This window comes from Mustela nivalis, assembly GCF_964662115.1.
Source record: "Mustela nivalis genome assembly, chromosome: 18".
Classification (NCBI taxonomy): Eukaryota; Metazoa; Chordata; class Mammalia; order Carnivora; family Mustelidae; genus Mustela; species Mustela nivalis.
This window is the reverse complement of record NC_139037.1, coordinates 29,515,246-29,534,751: the sequence shown is the minus strand read 5'-3', so window position 1 is coordinate 29,534,751 and position 19,506 is coordinate 29,515,246. Positions and strand designations below refer to the sequence as shown.

The 19,506-nt window shown below is 39.0% G+C and overlaps 1 protein-coding gene and 1 pseudogene across 6 annotated transcripts in view; one reads left to right on the top strand and one right to left on the bottom strand.

The window, feature by feature from the left end:
• Nucleotides 1–1,710: 1,710 nt before the first annotated feature.
• Nucleotides 1,711–19,506, top strand: part of RBL2 (RB transcriptional corepressor like 2) — a 54,184-nt gene continuing 36,388 nt past the window's right edge. The window contains exons 1-5 of one of the 5 annotated variants that reach the window (XM_082712126.1): nucleotides 1,711–2,104; nucleotides 5,081–5,211; nucleotides 7,494–7,694; nucleotides 11,673–11,737; nucleotides 15,865–15,993. In XM_082712126.1, the coding sequence (XP_082568252.1) occupies nucleotides 1,865–2,104; nucleotides 5,081–5,211; nucleotides 7,494–7,694; nucleotides 11,673–11,737; nucleotides 15,865–15,993 (766 nt within the window). In that variant the 5' untranslated portion in view covers nucleotides 1,711–1,864. The other 4 variants (XM_082712127.1, XM_082712128.1, XM_082712130.1 and 1 more) reach the window with 4 other exon arrangements.
• LOC309853733 (large ribosomal subunit protein uL18 pseudogene) lies at nucleotides 17,289–19,498 on the bottom strand (annotated as a pseudogene). The gene has a single exon. The product of its transcript is annotated as a large ribosomal subunit protein uL18 pseudogene (transcript).

The window sequence follows — 19,506 nt, the reverse complement described above, 5'->3', positions numbered from 1 at the left end:
GTAGGATATAAACTTCTAATTGCTAAAGCAAAGTTTTGTTCATGGATTTTTGAAATAGATGATAGTGAGTATCAAACTGTTATGAATCCACTGGATATAGGTTAGTAACAGTTTTGTTTTCAAAGGTTTATATTTGCATGTTGGATATTACACCTGATTAAACTTTTAATGAAAAATTTAGATGTCAAATTTAAAATATGCTAGAAGGTAGTTCTTTTAGGGGGACATGACCAAAAAGTTTCAAGACCACTGCATTTTTGTTTGTTTTGTTTTGTCTTATAAAAGCTTATGTGAATATTCACAGTTAAGCCATGTATTTTAAGGTCATATATACTGAGTAAAAATAAGGTCTACTTCTAGATAACTGCCATTTAGGGGCTTCGACATTCCTTTGGGCTATCATATCACAACAGGGTAAGAATTTTACACATGCAAAATTGAGGCTCCTATAAAATCAGTTGGTAGGTAACATGTCTTAGCCATAGGTAGTTTTTTTTTTTTCTTTTTCTTTCTTTCTTTTTTTATCTTGGCTCCATCCACAGCCCAACTCAGGGCTCAAACTCATGACCCTGAAATCAAGACCTGAGCCGAAATCAAGAGTCAGATGCATGATCGACTAAGCCACCCAGGTGCCCCACTCTCTCCCATCCCTAGTTCTTCATTCTCCCTTTAAGACACGCCACCACCTCTACACAGATTGGAATGGAGCTCAGCTCTCTCCCTTATGGTCGGTCAATAGTGTCTGAGTAAAATCTGATTTCACCCCTTTAACTAACGCTCAGTTTTGTCTACCACTGATAATATGCTGCTCCAAGTAACCTGGGTTTCCTCACAGTATGATGGCTGGGCTCAAAGGGACACTGAAGAGAGAAAGAAGGAAGTGACCCCATGGCAATCAGCAATACGTTACTGGTTCCTCAAGTGCAAAAATGCCCAATACTATACCCACTTATAAATCAAAGAGCATTGTTATTGAAGTGATTCAAGTCTGAAAGAAAAAGCAAGGTAGGGGCGCCTGGGTGGCTCAGTGGGTTAAGCCGCTGCCTTCAGCTCAGGTCATGATCTCGGGGTGCTGGGATTGAGTCCCGCATCGGGCTCTCTGCTCAGCAGGGAGCCTGCTTCCTCCTCTCTCTGGCTGCCTCTCTGCCTACTTGTGATCTCTCTCTGTCAAATAAATAAATAAAATCTTAAAAAAAAAAAAAGAAAGAAAAAGCAAGGTAAAAATAAAGGAATAAAGTTAAGACAGCTGAGGATAGTACAAACGTATCACTTAGAGTGAAGGTATATTTGCCCTTTGGGAAATAAAAGAATTACTGCTTTTAAAAAAAGCCAGTGTTTAATTGAAAGGCTCACATAAAGTTAAAACATAGGAAAGAAAGAGAATTAGGAGCGATGTTGAAATTACAACTTAGGCAGACAGGCCCTTGTTTGCTATTGTTCCTATTTTAGAGATAAGGACACCCAGATAATGAGTATTAATTTTGGAGATACATTGGATACGAAACCATCACAAAATGTTTTTTTGGTTGTGTTCTCTTCAGTACAGCTCTGCCTAATGGGTCCACCACGGGACGTACTTAAAAACTAGCAAAGCCGCTTTTATTTTAGCTCAAAAAACTTGATTTCTTTTCTTTTCTTTTCTTCTTTTTTTTTTTATATGCTTTTTGACCCCCGTGGGCTTCCGGCTCGGACTACATTTCCCAGCAGGCCACGCTCGGAACTACGGGTGCCTACAAAAGGTTTCGCTACTGTGGTGGCGGCGCAGTCGCCGTGCAGACGGCGGACGGGCGGGCGCTTCGCGGTTTGAATGGCTGCGGGCTCCGGCCCTCAGCTCACCTGAGGACCCGCCGCCCAGGGGTGCGCTATGCCGTCGGGAGGCGACCAGTCGCCGCCGCCCCCGCCTCCTCCTCCGGCGGCCGCAGCCTCGGATGAGGAGGAGGAAGACGATGGGGAGGCGGAGGACGCCGCGCAGCCGGCCCGGTCGCCGGCGCCTCAGACCCAGCAGCGGTTCGAGGAGCTGTGCAGCCGCCTAAACATGGACGAGGCGGCGCGGGCCGAGGCCTGGGACAGCTACCGCAACATGAGCGAGAGCTACACTCTGGAGGTGCGCCGGGGGGAAGAGAGGTGGGGCTTTCCGGGCCTAGTCGTCGCGCCCCACCGCGGGAATGGGGCCCCTCCCCTCCCCGGGTCGGGCGCCCTGCAGGGACCCTCCGGCAGGCCCCGGGTCTCCGGTCCCCAGCCTGCAGAGCCGTGGGACTCCTCCCTGCGCACCTCGGTCCTGGAGACCTGGCTTTCGGGAAGCTTTTAGCGGCCCTGCGACTGACCCTCGTCTCGCAGCTGTTCCCTTTCGAGTTCCGAGTGGGGAACACCTCTTGCCCTAAAGTGGCAGCGCGAGGCCGAGGTCGTGCTGGGGTCATGATTGCAAAAATACAACCACCTTGCTGGCGGAATGAACAGGTGCAGTCGTGGAGGCCGTAAGGAGAAGGGGAGGGGACTTGGCTGTGCTCCCACGGAGATCAGCCCGATTTTAGCGCCTCGGTTGCTAGGCTGCTCCTTCAGTTCTTTTCCTGCTGTACCAAATTGCCTTTGTCCCGGCGTTGCATCCGTGGAGTAAGCGCGTCGTTAAGTTTCGGGCTGGGTTTGTGGGTACACGGAGGCGAACCTTCCTGCGGGCAAACGAAACGGGCTTCCTGCCTATCTGCACATAGATCCACGCGCCCCATTTGTCCCTAGGAAGTCCGGCCTGGGACGCCCTTGAGGACCTTTTGGTCACCCCAGACGTTACCCGGGACTCTATACCCTCTGTGATGTCGGCCTGTCATGTCCCTTTCTTCGGATCGGGGCTTGCTGATGAGAAAACTGGCCCTTCTAGCCAGTGAGGCTCAACTCTGTAGGCACCTCCCCTTTATGGACCAATGGGAAGTGACACGGAAGTCTGGATTGTTTACCAGCTGTTTGCCTGTGTGTGGCATTAAACAGGAGGCCGAGAGATTTTCTGAAGTTGTTTTACAATTTGGGGAAAGAGCGGGGCCAGTAAAATGAGGAGGCCTAAGCAAGGTATTGCTTAATTATAATAATAGGATTTTTTTTTTTTTTTCCTGTGTGTGACTCACTAAGGTTACTTTCTGTTTATTCTTGCATTAATAGAATCTTATTTCAATTCCTTTTCCCCGTAGTTACATCTACAGGGGGAGGGAGGGGGGAAGGCTAGTAATATAGTGGCTTCAGAACTCGACAGGCCTAGGTCACTTTGGACAGTTTGCTTCACCACTCCAAAACTCAATTTTGTGATATGTAAATCTGAGATAATTTGTGCCTCCATCAGAGTTGTTCTGAAGGTTTAATAAGATCATGTGTAGTTGCTGGCACAAAAGGTGGTCATGGACCCTGCTTCTGCTTGAGAGTTACAGAGCTCCTTCCTCTGCTTAGGTGATGTGGCTGTGGCTGAATAGGTCATACTCCTATTTATTTCTCAGTGGTTCTGTGGTCAGTGGTTCCAGTGGTTCTTTGGTGATGGGCGTAGTGCTTTTAAAAAAGCTCTTATTTTATCCTCATGATCTTCTCTTAAATTGCATAGAACAAGTAATTATCACCATACAGCTGAGGTATTTCAACTCAGAGGGGTTAAGTTGTATGAAGCCCCGTGTTACATGAGCAAGTGACAAACAATTGATGGTTAGTAAATGATTTCTGAAAACTCATGTGTGATTACTCAAATTTTTAGAGACTCGGACTTCAGATTCTTAGCTCAGTTTACCCAGTGAATGAACGAATAGTCATTTGTCAAATATTTATCACCCCTTCTTTTTCTTCTTCTTCTTCTTTTTTTTTTTTAAGATTTTTATTTATTTGACACATACAATACAAGCAGGTGGAATGCCAGGCGGAGGGAGAGGGAGAAGCAGACTTCCCCTTGAGCAGGGAGCCTGATGCATGGATAGGGATGATGACCTTAGCCGAAGGCAGAGGCTTGACCAACTGAGCCACCCAGGCGCCGCTATCACCTCTTCTTTGCCAGATACTGTTGTACATGGTGGGGACAGAGCAGCATACAAAACTTAAAAATCTCCACTGTTGTGGAGCTTGTAGTCGGGTATGCTCTAAGATAACGTGGGTTGTCAGTCTCATGGAAGTGTACGATGGAAAATAAGACTCATGATATTTTTATTTTTTAATTTTAATTTTAATTTTTTTAAAGGTTTTATTTATTTATTTGACAGACAGAGATTGCAGGTAAGCAGAGAGGCAGTCAGAGAGAGTAGGAAGCAGGCTCCCTGCTGAGCAGAGAGCCCGATGTGGGGCTCGATCCCAGGACCCTGGGATCATGACCCGAGCCGAAGGCAGAGGCTTTAACCCACTGAGCCACCCAGGCGCCCCAAGACTCATGATATTTTTAAAAAATATTTTATTTGAGAGAGAGAGAGAGAGACAGAGACAGTAACAGAGATAGGGGAGAAAGAGCATGGAGGAGGGGGAGAAGCAGTCTCCCCACTGAGCAGTGAGCTCGATGCAGGGCTTGATGCAGGGCTCAATCCCAGGACCCTGAGATCATGACCTGAGTGGAAGCAGACACTTAACTGACTGAGCCACCCAGACTCCCCTCAATATGATATTGAATACAGAGTATTGGCTATAGAATTTTATCTTTTGATTTCTTGTATATTCTGGGCTTTATACTTGTAACTCATTTCAGTCTCACAGCCCTTGGATAAGAAAATTGAGTCTCTGTGACTGTTAATTTGTCCCAGAGTGGGACACCCAGGGCATGTATGCTGAAAGAGTGAGCCAGGTAGAATCATTATTGCCCTTTCTGATCTTGCAAGGTACATAGCAACATTTTCACCTGTGCTATTAGTTGAGACAGTTGAAAATGAGGGAATGGAACACAGATTCCTATCTCCCAGCGTGAAAATGTTAATGTCCCAGTATAAGGAGCACATGGGATAGATAGAGCTATCATTGAAAATACAGTTTCCTGCAAACATAAAAACAGTGCCTTCCATTTAATCTAGAAAGGTTATTATATTGAAATGTTTATATAGCTCATTAGCTAAAACTCAGTTTTCTTTTATTTTTACAGGGAAATGATCTTCACTGGTTAGCATGTGCCTTATATGTGGCTTGCAGAAAATCTGTGCCAACTGTAAGCAAAGGGACAGTTGAAGGAAACTATGTATCTTTAACTAGAATCCTGCGATGTTCAGAGCAGAGGTAACTATGTCAGAGTTTGAAAGGTAGAATGTGACAAATATGAAAGCTCAAAAATCATAGTGATATTAAGAATCCTCTCATTATTTCCCAGGCGTTTGTACCTATAGAGTGCTGAATTTAGAAGTTAGGTCATGGTTTTCCTTTACTACATATAAGTATCTATTATATTTTTACTCTTTAGTGAAAAGTATTGAAATTTTAATGTATTAGGCATTTATATGAAGAATTTACTATTGAAGGTTATGACTTATTGTGCGGTATTGGGAGAATTCTAAATAAGGATATTGAGAAACTTTAGGATATACTCTAAATTGTAGAGGTAATTAAATATGGTATTAAACTTAAAACTACATGTACAGGATTTGTATTTTAATATATGAAGTGTGTAAAGACTTCTCTGTTTCCTGTATTGGGGGATAAGCAACACTCTTACAATCAGTTACTGAAAGGGCCAAATAATGATTTAAAGAAGAGGCAGAAATTGCTTTTTCTATCTGCTGTATAATTGAATTGATTACATTTATCATTTGTGCCATTTGGGTGAATTTTCTTTTATGACTTACTAAAGATTGGTGGGAAAAGATTATTTGGCACTTTGTGGGGGGAGAATGCCACAGGCAAAATTTATGTACCTAATGGCTTAAAAAATCACTTACTATTAAAATAAGAAGAAATGTAATATTTAAGCTGTAGTCTATTAACCTTAAACTTCATCCCAAATTATATTTCGGCCTAAGAACAAGAGGCAGTGCATAAAGAGTTGAACCCCTGAACTGTATACCTGCATAAAGTGGACTTAAATAAGGTGCAAAAGTGTAATCATTACGGAGAAGAAAAGGGGAGGCAGGGCAATCCAGTTAGGATTGGAACTTTAGAAGCAAAGGTCAGATTATGGAATCATCATCATAAATCATAGTAAATCGACTTATCCAACATTTTAGTGCAAGTAATACAGTCCTATGCTTCAGGTGTAGTTCCATTTCAGAAACTCAGTTTCTATCTTTAAATTTTTATCTTTGAGTTCAGATTTTTTACTTTTCTGACATAATGGACTAAAATGGGTTAAAAACAAAGAATATGTCAGGAGGGGTATTTCCAATGTGTATAACTGACAGAAGATCAGCATCCAGATTTATATAAAGATCTACTAACAAATGGTTGCACGTTTGACAAACAGCCACTAAACGAGGGGTAAAGAATGTGGTTTCCCAAAGGTCAAAACTCACATAGCTAATCTATGTATGTAAAGATGTTCAATTTCACTAGTAACCAAGGAAATTCAAATTAAAAACAAGGTATCCGTTACTCTCATCAGATTGGGGAAATTTGAAGTCTGATAAAACCAACTTTGGTCATTATGTAGGAAAATGGGAACTTTGTATTGCTGTTGTACTTTGGTGAGAGTATAAATTGGCATGGCCTCTTGAATGGGAAATTTGACCAAATCTAGTGAAGTTGAAGATGCACAGTCTCCGACTGAGCAATTCTACTTACTGGTGTCCCAAAAGAAGCTCTTACATACATGTACAAGAATGTGTCGATTACAGCATTTTGGGGTCATAATGTAAACTCAATTTCCATTGATTGGGGAATGAATGCAGAAAGTCGTGGTAGTTCATATGAAGGAATATTTTTAACAGTTAAAATCAATGAGATCTACATCTAACAGTGTTAATCTCAGAAACATTGAATGAAAAAGGAAGTTGCAGAATTCTACTTACAATATGATACTACTTATGTAAAATCTTAAAGCCACACATGCAAAAGATACCACTGACTATTTATGGATACATTTAGATCCATATAGTACCTATACTAAGTTGTAAGTATAGCCACAGGGATGGGAAGGATTCAGACTAACTTTAGAATGGTGGTTATCTTTGAGCAGGCAGTGAGGGGCATGGGTTTGGGGAAGAGTACAAACGGGAATTTGGCTGTTTTGGTAGATCTGATGCAAACATGGCAAAATTTCTTCAATATGTTAATGTTTGTTAAATTTGGCAGTTGAATACTTAAATATTGGTTACATTACTCTAATTATTTACTATTTTTATTTATTTCATAATTAAAAAATAAAGCTTTCTGATAATTTCAGAAAAACAGATTAGGAAAATCAGAGAAATAAACCAATCTAAGAGATTAAGCTAGTCAGAGGCATGAGGTGTGATTTTATCACCATTTTAAAGTAATATAATTAGTTAAATTTTTGATTTAATTATATTTGTGTACCCCAACTTTGTGTTAATTTTGAAAATATCTCATTTTTTTATTTTTAATATCAGCTTAATTGAATTTTTTAACAAGATGAAGAAGTGGGAAGACATGGCAAATCTACCCCCACATTTCAGAGAACGTACTGAGAGATTAGAAAGAAACTTCACTGTTTCAGCGGTAATTTTTAAGAAATATGAACCCATTTTTCAGGACATTTTTAAATATCCTCAAGAGGAGCAGCCTCGTCAACAGAGAGGAAGAAAACAGCGGTATGTTTTTATATTTGTTAGTCAGGAATATACTTTTTTTTTTTTTTTTTTTGATCTGTGCTTCAGTTCTGATCCCTCAGTTGGTGTCCCTCAGTTTATTTTGTTAGGTTTTTGTTTTGTTTTGTTTTTGTGTTTTTTAGAGCGAGAGAGAGACCAAATGCTTGCACTGGGCGTGGGGGGAGGGGCAGAGAGGATCTTCAGCAGGCTCCAGGCCCAGGGAGGAGGCCATCATGGGGCTCACAGGCCATGAGACCATGAGCTAAGCAGAAATCAAGATTTGGTCGCTTAACCAACTGAGCCACCCAGACGCCCCTATTTTGCTAGTCTTAACAAAAAACAAAAAACAAAAAAAAAATGTGATTTCATAAATAATCTTTCTTTCCAATAGTTCTCTTTAAATAATAATTTCTTGCTTCTTGATTCATGTTAGCTATGAAAAATTGGGCTTCCTTCATATTGTGAAATGCATGGAATTATTATTTCTGTAAACTTAACCTTTTCATTTAAGCACCCCAAAATGCAAAAGTCAGATCTTAGATATTTTTGCCAGTTGGCCGCCTTGGGTATAGAATTTGACTCCTCGATTTTCTCTTATTGACTGTGTTGACTGTTTGTATTATTTGACTTTTATGTCCAGCTTAGTGACATATAATCCTCCTGAACTGGCTTCTATGTGTCATTTTGAAGTTTACAGTCAATGAAGAGTAGAGAAATTAGATGGGGAAGAGTAGGGGACCTAAAATGATCATGAATTTGTGCTTTCTTTTTTTTTCTTTTTTTTTTTTTTTTTTGAAATTTAAAAAATCTTTTTTGAATTTGTGCTTTCTGATCATGTCTGCAAAATCTGTAAACTTCCTCTGGCTCAGTGTTTTGCATCTTTCCCAATAAAGGCAATCTTGGGAAGTAAATTCTCTACCTTTATCATGAACACTTTTTCATAAAGTAGAATCGGAAAATTTTTTTAAGATTGTTTATTTATTTATTTGAGAGAGAGAAATAGTGAGAACAAGCAGGCCGAGCAGCAGTCAGAGGGAGAGGGAGAAGCAGGCTCTCCCCTGAGCTGAGAGCCCGATGTGGGACTCGATCCCAGGACCCTGGGATCATGACCTGAGCCTCCCAGGCGCCCCTGGAAATTGTTTTTAAACTAAACTAGAAGAATGTTGACAAGTCAGGGAAAAGGAGTTGTTATACTTGAATGAATAATGTTTGCCTCTTTTGTTCACTCTCTCTCTCTTTTTATTTTTGCTTCTCTTTCAATATAAATTTTTTTTCTCAAATTATGAAAGGTGTTTACATAAGTAAGTGAGTAGCTTTTATTTATTTATTTATTTGAGAGAGAGGAAATAAGAGGGAGAGAAATGGAGCAGGGGCAGAGGCAGAGCGTGAGGGAGAAGCAGATTCCTTGCTGAGCGGGGAGCCTGACATGGGGCTCGATTCCTGGACCCTGAGATCATGACCTGAGCTGAAGGCAGATGCTTAGCTGATGAGTCACCCAGGTGCCCCAAGTGAATAGCTTTTAAAAATAAAAGAATCTCTGTACTTTCTTAGATGACCCCACTGCTAAGGAAGCAGCCGATGTAGTTTGCTTGTAGTTTTGGAGAACTATTTCCAAAGTTTGGATAGATGCTTTGTTCCAAATCTGAGTGAGGTTGATTGTATCATTTACAGAAAGAGAGATAATATCTTCTGTCTTTGTAGTGTTGTAGAAAATGATTTTAGATTGTACTTGCTTTGATATTTAGTAGGGTATCTGTACTACCTAATTATAGTTAAGAAAATTGTAAGATAACTTTATTCTAAAAGTTTTACATTTAGATCACTCTGTATGCATTAATTAGTACTTTTGGCTAACAGTAGTAACATACACCATTTATTGAACATTTGTTATGGGGACTGTTCTGAGATTTAAATCTGTATTCAGGGGGGTGCCTGGGTGACTCAGTTGGTTAAGCGACTGCCTTTGGCTCAGGTCATGATCCTAGAGTGACAGGATCGAGTCCCACATCGAGCTCCCAGCTCCATGGGAAGTCTGCTTCTCCTCTCTCATGGTCTCCCTCACTGTCTCTCTCTCAAATAAAATACTAAAAAATAAAAAAAAAATAAATCTGTATTCAGTGAATCTATATGACAGCCATATGAGGTTGATGTTGTTATAGGTGGAGAAACACAACTGTTGAGAGGTTAAGTAATTTGGTCGGGGTCACACAGTAAGTGTGGAGCTGTTACTGAAATTAGCGGTCTGCTTGTAGAACCCATGTGCTTCATCACAACTCTGTACTCACACATACTTTGAGAATTTGTCACTGGGTATTTGTTGAGAACTTAGTGTGAAGTATGTTGTTAGGTATTATATAGGACACAAGTATTTATTTATTTATTTTTGAGAGAGCGAGAGTAAGAGAGAGAGAGAGAATCTTAAGCAGGTTTCATGCTTGCGCAGAACCCAGTACGGGGCTCAGTCCAACGACTCTGAGATCATGACCTGAGCCAAAATCAAGAGTTGAGTTTCTAACCAGCTAAGCCACCCAGGTACCCCAGGACACAAGTCTTTAAAAAAAAAAAAAAAAACCAAAACCCCACAGCCACTGTCTTTTGAGAGTTTACAGAATAGTTGTGGAGAGGAGGCATGTAGAAATGTGAAAGACAATAGAAACGTACAACTTCTGAGCCAAAATTAAACCACTGTACATGAGCCAGTCAGCTAAGGATCCATGAAGTAAGGAATGATGGGTTGGATTTCGATGGGTGAATTTGGAGATGTAGATAGAGCCTTCATAGCATAGGATGAAGAAGGAATATACCGAAGTGGCAAAATAAGAGGCAGTTTGGTCTAGTAGGTTAAACTCTAGGGTTCTCAAGTTAAAGATTCAGTTTTTAGAGTGGCTTGAATGTTAAGCTAAAAAAAAAGTTTGGCTTTTATCTTGGTAGACATTAAAACTGAATAGTTCTCATGTGTCTGTGGCACAGAGGCCGCTTTTATTTTGTATTAATTTTTTAGAAGATTTTGCTTATCTTAGAACATGCACGAAAGTGGGGAGGAGCAGAGCGAGAGAATCTCAAGCAGACTCTGCTGAGTGTGGAGCCCAACAAGGGATTCAGTCTCATGACCCTGAGGTCATGACCTGAGCAGAAATCAAGAGTCAGAGGCTTAAGCAATTGAGCCACCCAGGTGCCCCAGAGGCCACTTTTAAAAAGCAGGGCACTGACATTTAATGTCGCCATGGACTGGTGACTTAAGTACAGAACTCTGCCCAAGTAGAATGATAGTTCAGCAGATGAAGAGACGAGGCGTATGGACAGCAAATGTGCCTTGTGAAGGACAGTGGGAGGACTAAACCCCAGTGTCCTGATTGTTCTTCTTAGAGCTCCTTGTTGGGATGTGGAGACCAAAGATGTTTTATCTAAACATTGCAGGGGATTCTGGTAGACAAGACGAGAGCTTAAAACAGGTCTGAAACTCCCTTCAACAAACAGCATTGACAAAATAGAATGGATCGTCTTAGCGATAAAGAATAAAAAATTATAGGAAGCCCAGAAGTTACATCAAATAGTCCTTTTGTGACTTGACGTAATCTGTAATGTCTTTAGGGAGGGAGGGATGGGTTTACAGTTTATCAGCTGTGATAAAGGAAAAAAAATGGGGAAATAATCAGCATACAAAGGTCCGAAAGCAGCATCAGCCTTGCAGATGTCATTAGAAGAACTGTTGTCACTCATTTTCTGCCTTACCTGTCTTAACCTTGAAACCTTGAAAACCTTTTAGAGTTCTTCAGAATTTTCTTTTTTCTGCAATGAGCTCTCCTTGGCTTTGTCCTTACCAGGATTTGGTTGGAGCAGAACTTGCATGTTTTCTGTGTGAAGTAAATCTGCTCTTACTCCCTTTAACTGTGGGTTTGGTGTCTCACCTACTTTATAGTCACTTGTGGTGTCTTTCTTGCATGCTTCTCTTATCTCCTGACTTTTTTTTTCTCCCCCAAGGCGACAGCCCTGTACCGTGTCAGAGGTTTTCCATTTTTGCTGGGTGCTCTTTATATACGCAAAAGGTAAGACAGAGCAATATTTACCTAGATGTTAGCTTATTTAAATGTTCACATAGTACTTTTGTCAACCTGTAATGTGTATCAGGGAAAGATGTGCACTGAAAAATTTCTTAAGGGTTTTAGTCTCAGATTCATTTTTGAGTATTGCCTTTTCATAAAAGATTTTAATTTCTTTATAATGTCCAGAACTTCTTTTATTAAAAGTGGAAAATCCTTTAATTTTGTTCTTATGTAACATTTTTTCTGCTCAAAGCTATTCTTCTTCTGAGTTACGGACTGAAAACACATTAGTGGTCTGTACTGGTATCTTTAGCTGTATTTTTTATGAGCCATGTCTTATTTCTTTGAGTGTGTCTGCTCATCTCAGTATGTATAGTTTGGATTACTTTTTGCATCTTTTTTTTTTTTTTAAAGATTTTATTTATTTGACAGAGAGAGATCACAAGTAGGCAGAGAGGCAGGCAGAGAGAGAGAGGAGGAAGCAGGCTCCCTGCTGAGCAGAGAGCCCGATGCGGGACTCGACCCCAGGACCCTGAGATCATGACCTGAGCCGAAGGCAGCGGTTTAACCCACTGAGCCACCCAGGCGCCCTACTTTTTGCATCTTGTTCAGATAAAGACACTTGCTCTAATGCCTTTGGATACAATTTATTTCCTCCCCCTTCTCATCTCCCTTAACTTACCCAAGGTCTATATTCAGTGAAAGATGGTGTTTTGGGGGGGGGGTCTTCTCCATATTTCTACGTAGAAATGATTCTTAGTAATCTCAAGGAGAAAACAAGTTACATTAATTATATAGACTATGTAGAATGCCTTTGCTATTAAGAAAACCCAATAAAATACAAAGTTGTAACCAAAGAATCAGAGCTGGAATTTTGTAAATGTAAGAGATTCTCATTATTAGATCAAGTAGCCCAAATAATTTACTTTTAGGGTTAGGTAACTGAGGCCCAAAAACTAGCTGCTAGGAACAGAGCTAGGATTTGAACCCAGATCTAACTCTCGGTTTCTTGCCAGAGGCAAAGGCTCTCAAGCAGGGATGCATCACTCCATTGGTCTTGGGTTTGATGTGTCTGATTATAACTGATTAAATGAGTTTTAACTAGCTAGTTAAATGAGAGCTCAGCCTTCCTTCTTGAGCTTTATGGTTGATTGAAGGTATTACGCTAAGTGAAATGTCAGTCAGATAGACAGTTATCATATGGTTTCACTCATATGTGGAATCTAGGAGATAGTACAGAGGATCATAAGGGAAGGGAGGGAAAACAATGGGAGGAGGTCAGAGAGGGAGAAAAACCATGAGAGATTCTTGACTCTGGGAAACAAACAGAGGGTTGTGGGGGGATAGGTAGGGAGGATGGGGCACCTGGGTGATGAGCACTGGGGCTTATATGCAATTGATGAATTATTGACCACCACATCCGAAACTAATGATGTTACTGTATGTTGGCTAATTGAATTTAAATAAAAGAAAAATCGGGATGCCTGGGTGGCTCAGTTGGTTGGACGACTGCCTTCGGCTCAGGTCATGATCCCGGAGTCCCGCATTGGACTCCCAGCTCCATGGGGAGTCTGTTTCTCCCTCTGACCTTCTCATTGCTCATGCTCTCTCTCACTGTCTCTCTCTCAAATAAATTAAAAAAAAAAAAAAAAAAAAGGAAAATCTTTCTTTTGCCAAAAATAAGCTGCTAGTTATTTTGCTTTCCCTCACACTGGCATGTTTCTTTAGTAGCGATAAAGGTGATAGGGTAAGTGGTACAAAATAAAGGCGTAGGAGCATATAAACTATTCTAATAGTGGCAGTCACCCTTGCTGTCACTTTTAGTTTGCCGTGGCTGGTATTCTATACGGTATTAATGTTGTCATTCGATTGTGGATGGTATATGTTGACTTCTGGGATTTTTATCTGTTTTGTTTATGTCTTTTATGGTGCATGTGTACCTGGGAGTGAATGTGTTTGGTACTTTATAAACTATTTACAAACAATTTTATTGTCCTTATTTACATTTTGGTCTCACTTGATTACCTGGGGTGGCATGTGTTTTTGTCTCTGCAGTTAATTGAGTGTTTGTGTTTTATTATTTGTTCCATCTGTAATTACTTAATCTGAAGAGTCTTTATCTCCTCACTGTCTGACACTATGATCTTTTATGATTCACCAGGAACTTTTCTAATAGAGTTGTTGAATTTGTTTTATTCAGTTCTTGATTTAGTTGTTTGAAGAGAGTTGTACTCTTCTGTAGCCACCTTCCTCTGACTTCCCTGTAGCATATGGGCAATCCCAGATGATCTCATTCCTGATATGGAAGCCAACTTTCTGCCTCTTACCTTTGTTGACTTCCTGCGGCAAGTATACACCAGTGACAAGTCTGGGCTTGTTACCATGAAGAGCTTTGTGGCCTGAAGACCACTTGGGGTGCCACTTCCTGTTTTACACTCTCCAATCTCCTCATTCCTCCCAAGCCAACTTTGGAGTTTAAACAAGTTATCTTTATTTGAAAGATAACTTATCTTAACCAAGTGAGATCTGTTTCTAAGGTCAGGATTTGTACGTCATGTGGGACAGTCTTGGGAATTCAAGATTTTGATCTTCAGGGGCCTTTCTGTTTTTGTGTTAGAAGTTACAGTGCTGTTGGTTTGTGGGTTTTTTTTTTTTTTTTTTTTTCCCTTTATGGCAAGTACAAACCAGTAACAAGTTTAGACTTGTCGATGTGATGGGTTTTGTAGCTTGAAACCAATAGTTTCCACTTCCTCTTTTACATTTGAGAAACTGAGTACACTTTAGTATGAAACATCTTTATAGTGGAACCAAGCAAGTTAGTTTGGTTGTATCAGTGCAAAACTTAACCTATTAATTGTTATTTGTCTTCATGACAACAGAAAAAAAATTTCTCTTTAATTCATTTAAGTTGATTTGTTGAATGTTTTCATCTTTATAAAAAGAGAGTTTATCCTGATATGTAGAGGTAAGTGGCAATTTTCTTTGGAGGAAAGGAAAGGGAAAAAAAAGCCTGAAACAAAGCAGTGTGTGTGTGTGTGTACATACATGTTTGCATGTATTTGGGCAGGCATTACATGTGAAAATGTTGAGGTTTAGAAATAATCCCTCAGATGTATGTTAGCTATTAAACTTGAATTTATGTGATGTTGTAAGAATGTATAATCACTAGGAAGCATGTGTATGCAGTGTTGAATGAGAAAAGGAATATGCTCAAAGTTATAAAAGAAGTCTGAAAATATTTCTTAATTTCTAGGAATAAAACTGTTTACCTGACTGTAAAAACCGATTTCAGTGTTAGACTTAAGCCAGCATTACAGAAGTGACATGTTTCTATAGGTTTGAGTTTTGGTTTCTTTTTTCTTTGTTACCATGTATCTATATCACTCCTGGGATTTTAGCTCTAGACTTCCATTGTGATCTGGTTGCATGAATTTGTACCAGTTTGTATTATTGTGTAGAAAGTATCTAAAATATTACTACTAGGACTCTGATGATAGGTTCTGGTCTTTTTTAAGTATATACATGAAAAAGTCATTTTTCAGCTTTTCCTATCTTAAGTTTTTCTATTAATCTTTTTTTTTTTAATGAGTTTTCCTATTAGAACTGTTTTTTTGCATCCCAGAAATGTTGGACCATTGTTTGTCTTCATGTATTTTTATTTTTTTTTTACTTTTTTGTTTTTAATTAGTTAAGTTTTAAATTTTACTTCCAGTATAGTTAACATACAGTGTTAATTAGGTGTACGATATCTACTAATTTTCTGGGCAGAGGAGTATTTTCACACAAAGAATTTCCTACAGTTTGAGATAATTTATGAAGTTGTTTAGAATTTTCAAGAAAGAAAATGATAAAATTTGGATCAGCTACTAGGAATTTAATGCTTATTTAATGAATTTTGAGTGAATGAATGTTGTTTTTAGTAAACTTTTAGTTTTTATTATGCTTTTAGAAATTTATTAGACTTTAAGAGTAATATTTCAAAATGTAAATTTGCCAGAACATTTCATGTAGCTCATGAGTCAACTTTGGTACAGTGTTGTATAATGTCATTTTAAATAAAGGAATAAATTACTTTTAAAATATTATAAAGTTGATGCAGATATACTCGATAACTGTTTATATTCCTGTAGGTAATTTCCCCATGATTAGTGATGATTTGGTCAATTCTTACCATCTTCTGCTGTGTGCTTTGGACTTGGTCTATGGAAATGCCCTTCAGTGTTCCAATCGTAAAGAGCTGGTAAACCCTAATTTTAAAGGTAAGATTATAAATCAGAGATAATTGGACAACTCACATTTTTACGTTGTGTTTACTCTTGGGAGTTGTACACATACCACAGGTTTCCAGCATCCGAGAACAGAAGTGCTTTGAAAAACTCCATCATCGTGGTTCTCCAGAGCACTTACAACTACTTGTCACTAGGAGTTGAGCTCTCGGTAAAAATATCTATGGAAAAAGCAACTGCAAATATTATAAAGTGTAAAGTCTCACATGACAACCTGAGAAGTTTCTGCAGAATATACTCAACAGGAGGAAGGAATTTAAAAACCCAGGGTAGCAAAGTTACATTAAAACTGATGTTGTTTTTCTACATTGCCAGGCTTTATGCCTGATACACAGTAGGAGCTCTTCATTTCAAATTTGAAATACTCTTCATTTCAAATTTTTTCCTACAGAGGAGAAGTAGTAATGGTTGTAAATAAGTAAAATAAATTTTTAACTCTTAAACTGAAAGGTGAATAGAAATGATTATTTTGGCAATGGATTTAACAGGTTTTAAGACGTATTTTCTACGAATGAGTTACCGTAAGAGACCAAATCATAACTTACAGTTAATATTATAAATATTAAACAGTATTTATAGAGCTAGTATGTAATGCTATGCTCTTTGAATAATACGATGGTAGGATTCTGAGTGATTTTCAATTTTGGGGTGGTTATAATTAGAATTTTAGGTTGTCCGACTTGCAAGGTAGATTTTAAAGTTAATGGAGTTAGTTACCTAGTTGCTCCTGCTTTGGTACATGTAATATTTTTCATTTATTGTTTGTTTCTCTCATTTCCTTCCTGAGTCCCTTTTATGTTTCTACATAGTGGCTGCTTTTCATTTTTCCCCTTCTTACTTAGCTTTTCTTATACTGAGTCTAGGGCAAGAGTAAGTTGTAAATCAGTATTTTAAATACATCCCAGTGTAATGGAATGAAAGCATATAAACTATATATACTTTGATTAGTACTGTTTTCCAAAGTTGTATTTTTTTATTTGAATGTCAGACTTACTTGCAAAGTTATATTTTATTTTTATGTTTTTTAGATCTCACAGCAGTATACTAAAATTGTTTCTTTAGTTTTTTTTTCTTTAAGTATCTCTAGATAAATAACTGAATAACTGAAATCTTTTGAGTAGTGATACACTTTACTTCTATTCCTATTTATTTATTCTTATTTAAGTATAATTAAAATACAATGTCATGTCAGTTTCAAGTGTACAACATAGTGATTCGCCAATTCTGTACATGTTGCACTTTTCATCTCCATGACTATATTTATTTAAGCTGCTTGATGAATAAGTTCATTATTGTCTTTATCTGAAAAATTTTCATAGAAATTGTGGTTTGGTTTATTAGCACTCAGCAGCCTGCTCCTGAGCTCTAAGGAAGCTTGCCTTCTTCTGATCTACCTGGTCTTTCTTCTGGGCAAAAGACTGTTTGGGATGGTTCCACCTCTTCCGTCTAACTTCTTTCTTAGGCTTCTTCTCATAGACTGGATTCTGTCATGTAGCAGCAAGAGCTTTCTTATACATCTCCTCAGCATTATCTAGAGGTTCTTTGTTCTTTATTAACAGAATTGTTCCTTATAAGCATCTTCACCTTCTTCTGTTAGGTAACACATCTAATCTGCGGTGTTCTGACCCATGACATGCTTCCCTTGTACTTCTGCGTTGAATTCCTTGCTTTTCATATCATAACCAAGGAATCGTTTGGTACTGTGAGCAACAGACAAGCTTTCATCCACAGCTCCCTTGAGGGTCTGCAAAACTTTATTTCCAGTAGTAGTTCTGGCCAGCCCTGTATCCAGATAGCAAGTGAAGGCACAGATTGATCATCCATGCTTTCCACGTTGCATTTGTCTTTAATCACTTGCATTTGGCCTTCATAGATCTTGTCTCTGCCAAACCTGTTGAGAAGCCTGCAGGCCAGCAGCGGGTCCACACAATATGCAGCAGCTTACTTGTCAGGCCAGCCATCACCATATTTTGGGAGTTCATGAGCATGAGAGCTGCACAAGCTATCATATTTCCTTCTGTCTGAGCATGAGCAGTGTGATAAATGATCTCTCTGTTGGTTACATGGACCATCATTCTGTATTTATGTGTTATACTTATTTTTATCCTGAATTACCAAGCATTTCTGAGCACAGTTACCTGTTTTACCCTCTCACCTTCTAAATTTCACTTGGTATCTCTTGATGCAAGCCTTATTCTTGACAACTTTAATAAACATCATCCTACAGAACAGAGACTGGTGTCTCCAGCTCACCGCAGACCAGCAGGCCCAGCAGTACTCCATGGGGGGGATGACTTACTTATCTCTGGAAATTTGTACCTCTAAATCTCTTTTATCTGTTTTGTCCACCCCCCCCACCTCTCCTCTGCAGTTTGTTTTCTGTACTTGAGAGTCTGTTTTTTGTTTCTTTGTTTTGCTTTATAGATTGCACACATAAGTGAAATCACGTGGTATCTTGTCTGTCACTGTCTGACTTACTGCATTCAGCGTACTAACCATCTAAGTCCAGTCGTGTTGTTATAAATAGCAAGATTGCAGAGTAATATCCTGTGTGTGTGTGTGTGTGTGTGTGTGTGAGAGAGAGAGAGAGAGAGAGAGAGAGAGAGAATGAGATTCATCTATCAATGGACACTTGAATAGCTTTCATACTTGGCTCTTGTAAATAATGCTGCAGTAAACATGGGAGTTCATACCTTTCCGAATTAGTGTTTTCATTTCCTTTGGGTAAATACCAGTGGAATTTCTGGATCTTAGGTGTTTCTATTTTAAAATTTTGGAGGAAATTCATACTGCTTTCCTCAGTGTCTGTACCAATTTATAATCCCGCCAGAAAGGGCACGAGAAATGCCTTTTCAGCATATCCTCACCAATGCTTGTTCTTCTCGCCTTTTTGATACCAGCCATTCTGACTGGTGTGAGGTCATTTCTCACAGTGGTTTTGGTTTGCATTTCCTTGATGATGAGTAGTATTGAGCATCTTTTCACGTGTCTGTTAGCTGTCTGGATCTCTTTGGAAAAATGTTTATCGTGGTCCCCTGACCATTTTTTAAACAGATAATTTGGTTTTTTGGTGTTGAGTTGTAGGACTTTATATATTTTGGGTATTAACCTCTTATTGGATAAATCATTTGCAGATTTCTTCTCGGTTGGCTTTTTGTTTTGTTGATGTTTCCTTTGTTGTGCAGAAGCTTTTCATTTTGGTGTTATCTTGATCGTTGATTTTTGTTTTTTTGTTTCCCTTACATAAGGGGACATATCCATAGATACATTGCTAAGGATGGTGTCAGAAGAGATTACTGCCTATGTTTTCTTTTGTCTGTTTGCTACTTTTGAGGTATATTTAGAGTCAAATTAGGCCCTTATACCCTGTTTCCTGTATACTTACATGCTGAGTCACATGCTGATTAGACTATGTATTTTTGTTTATTATGATTTGACGTTTTGAATGCTACCTGATCTCTCTGTTCTGCGATTTTATTCATTGTA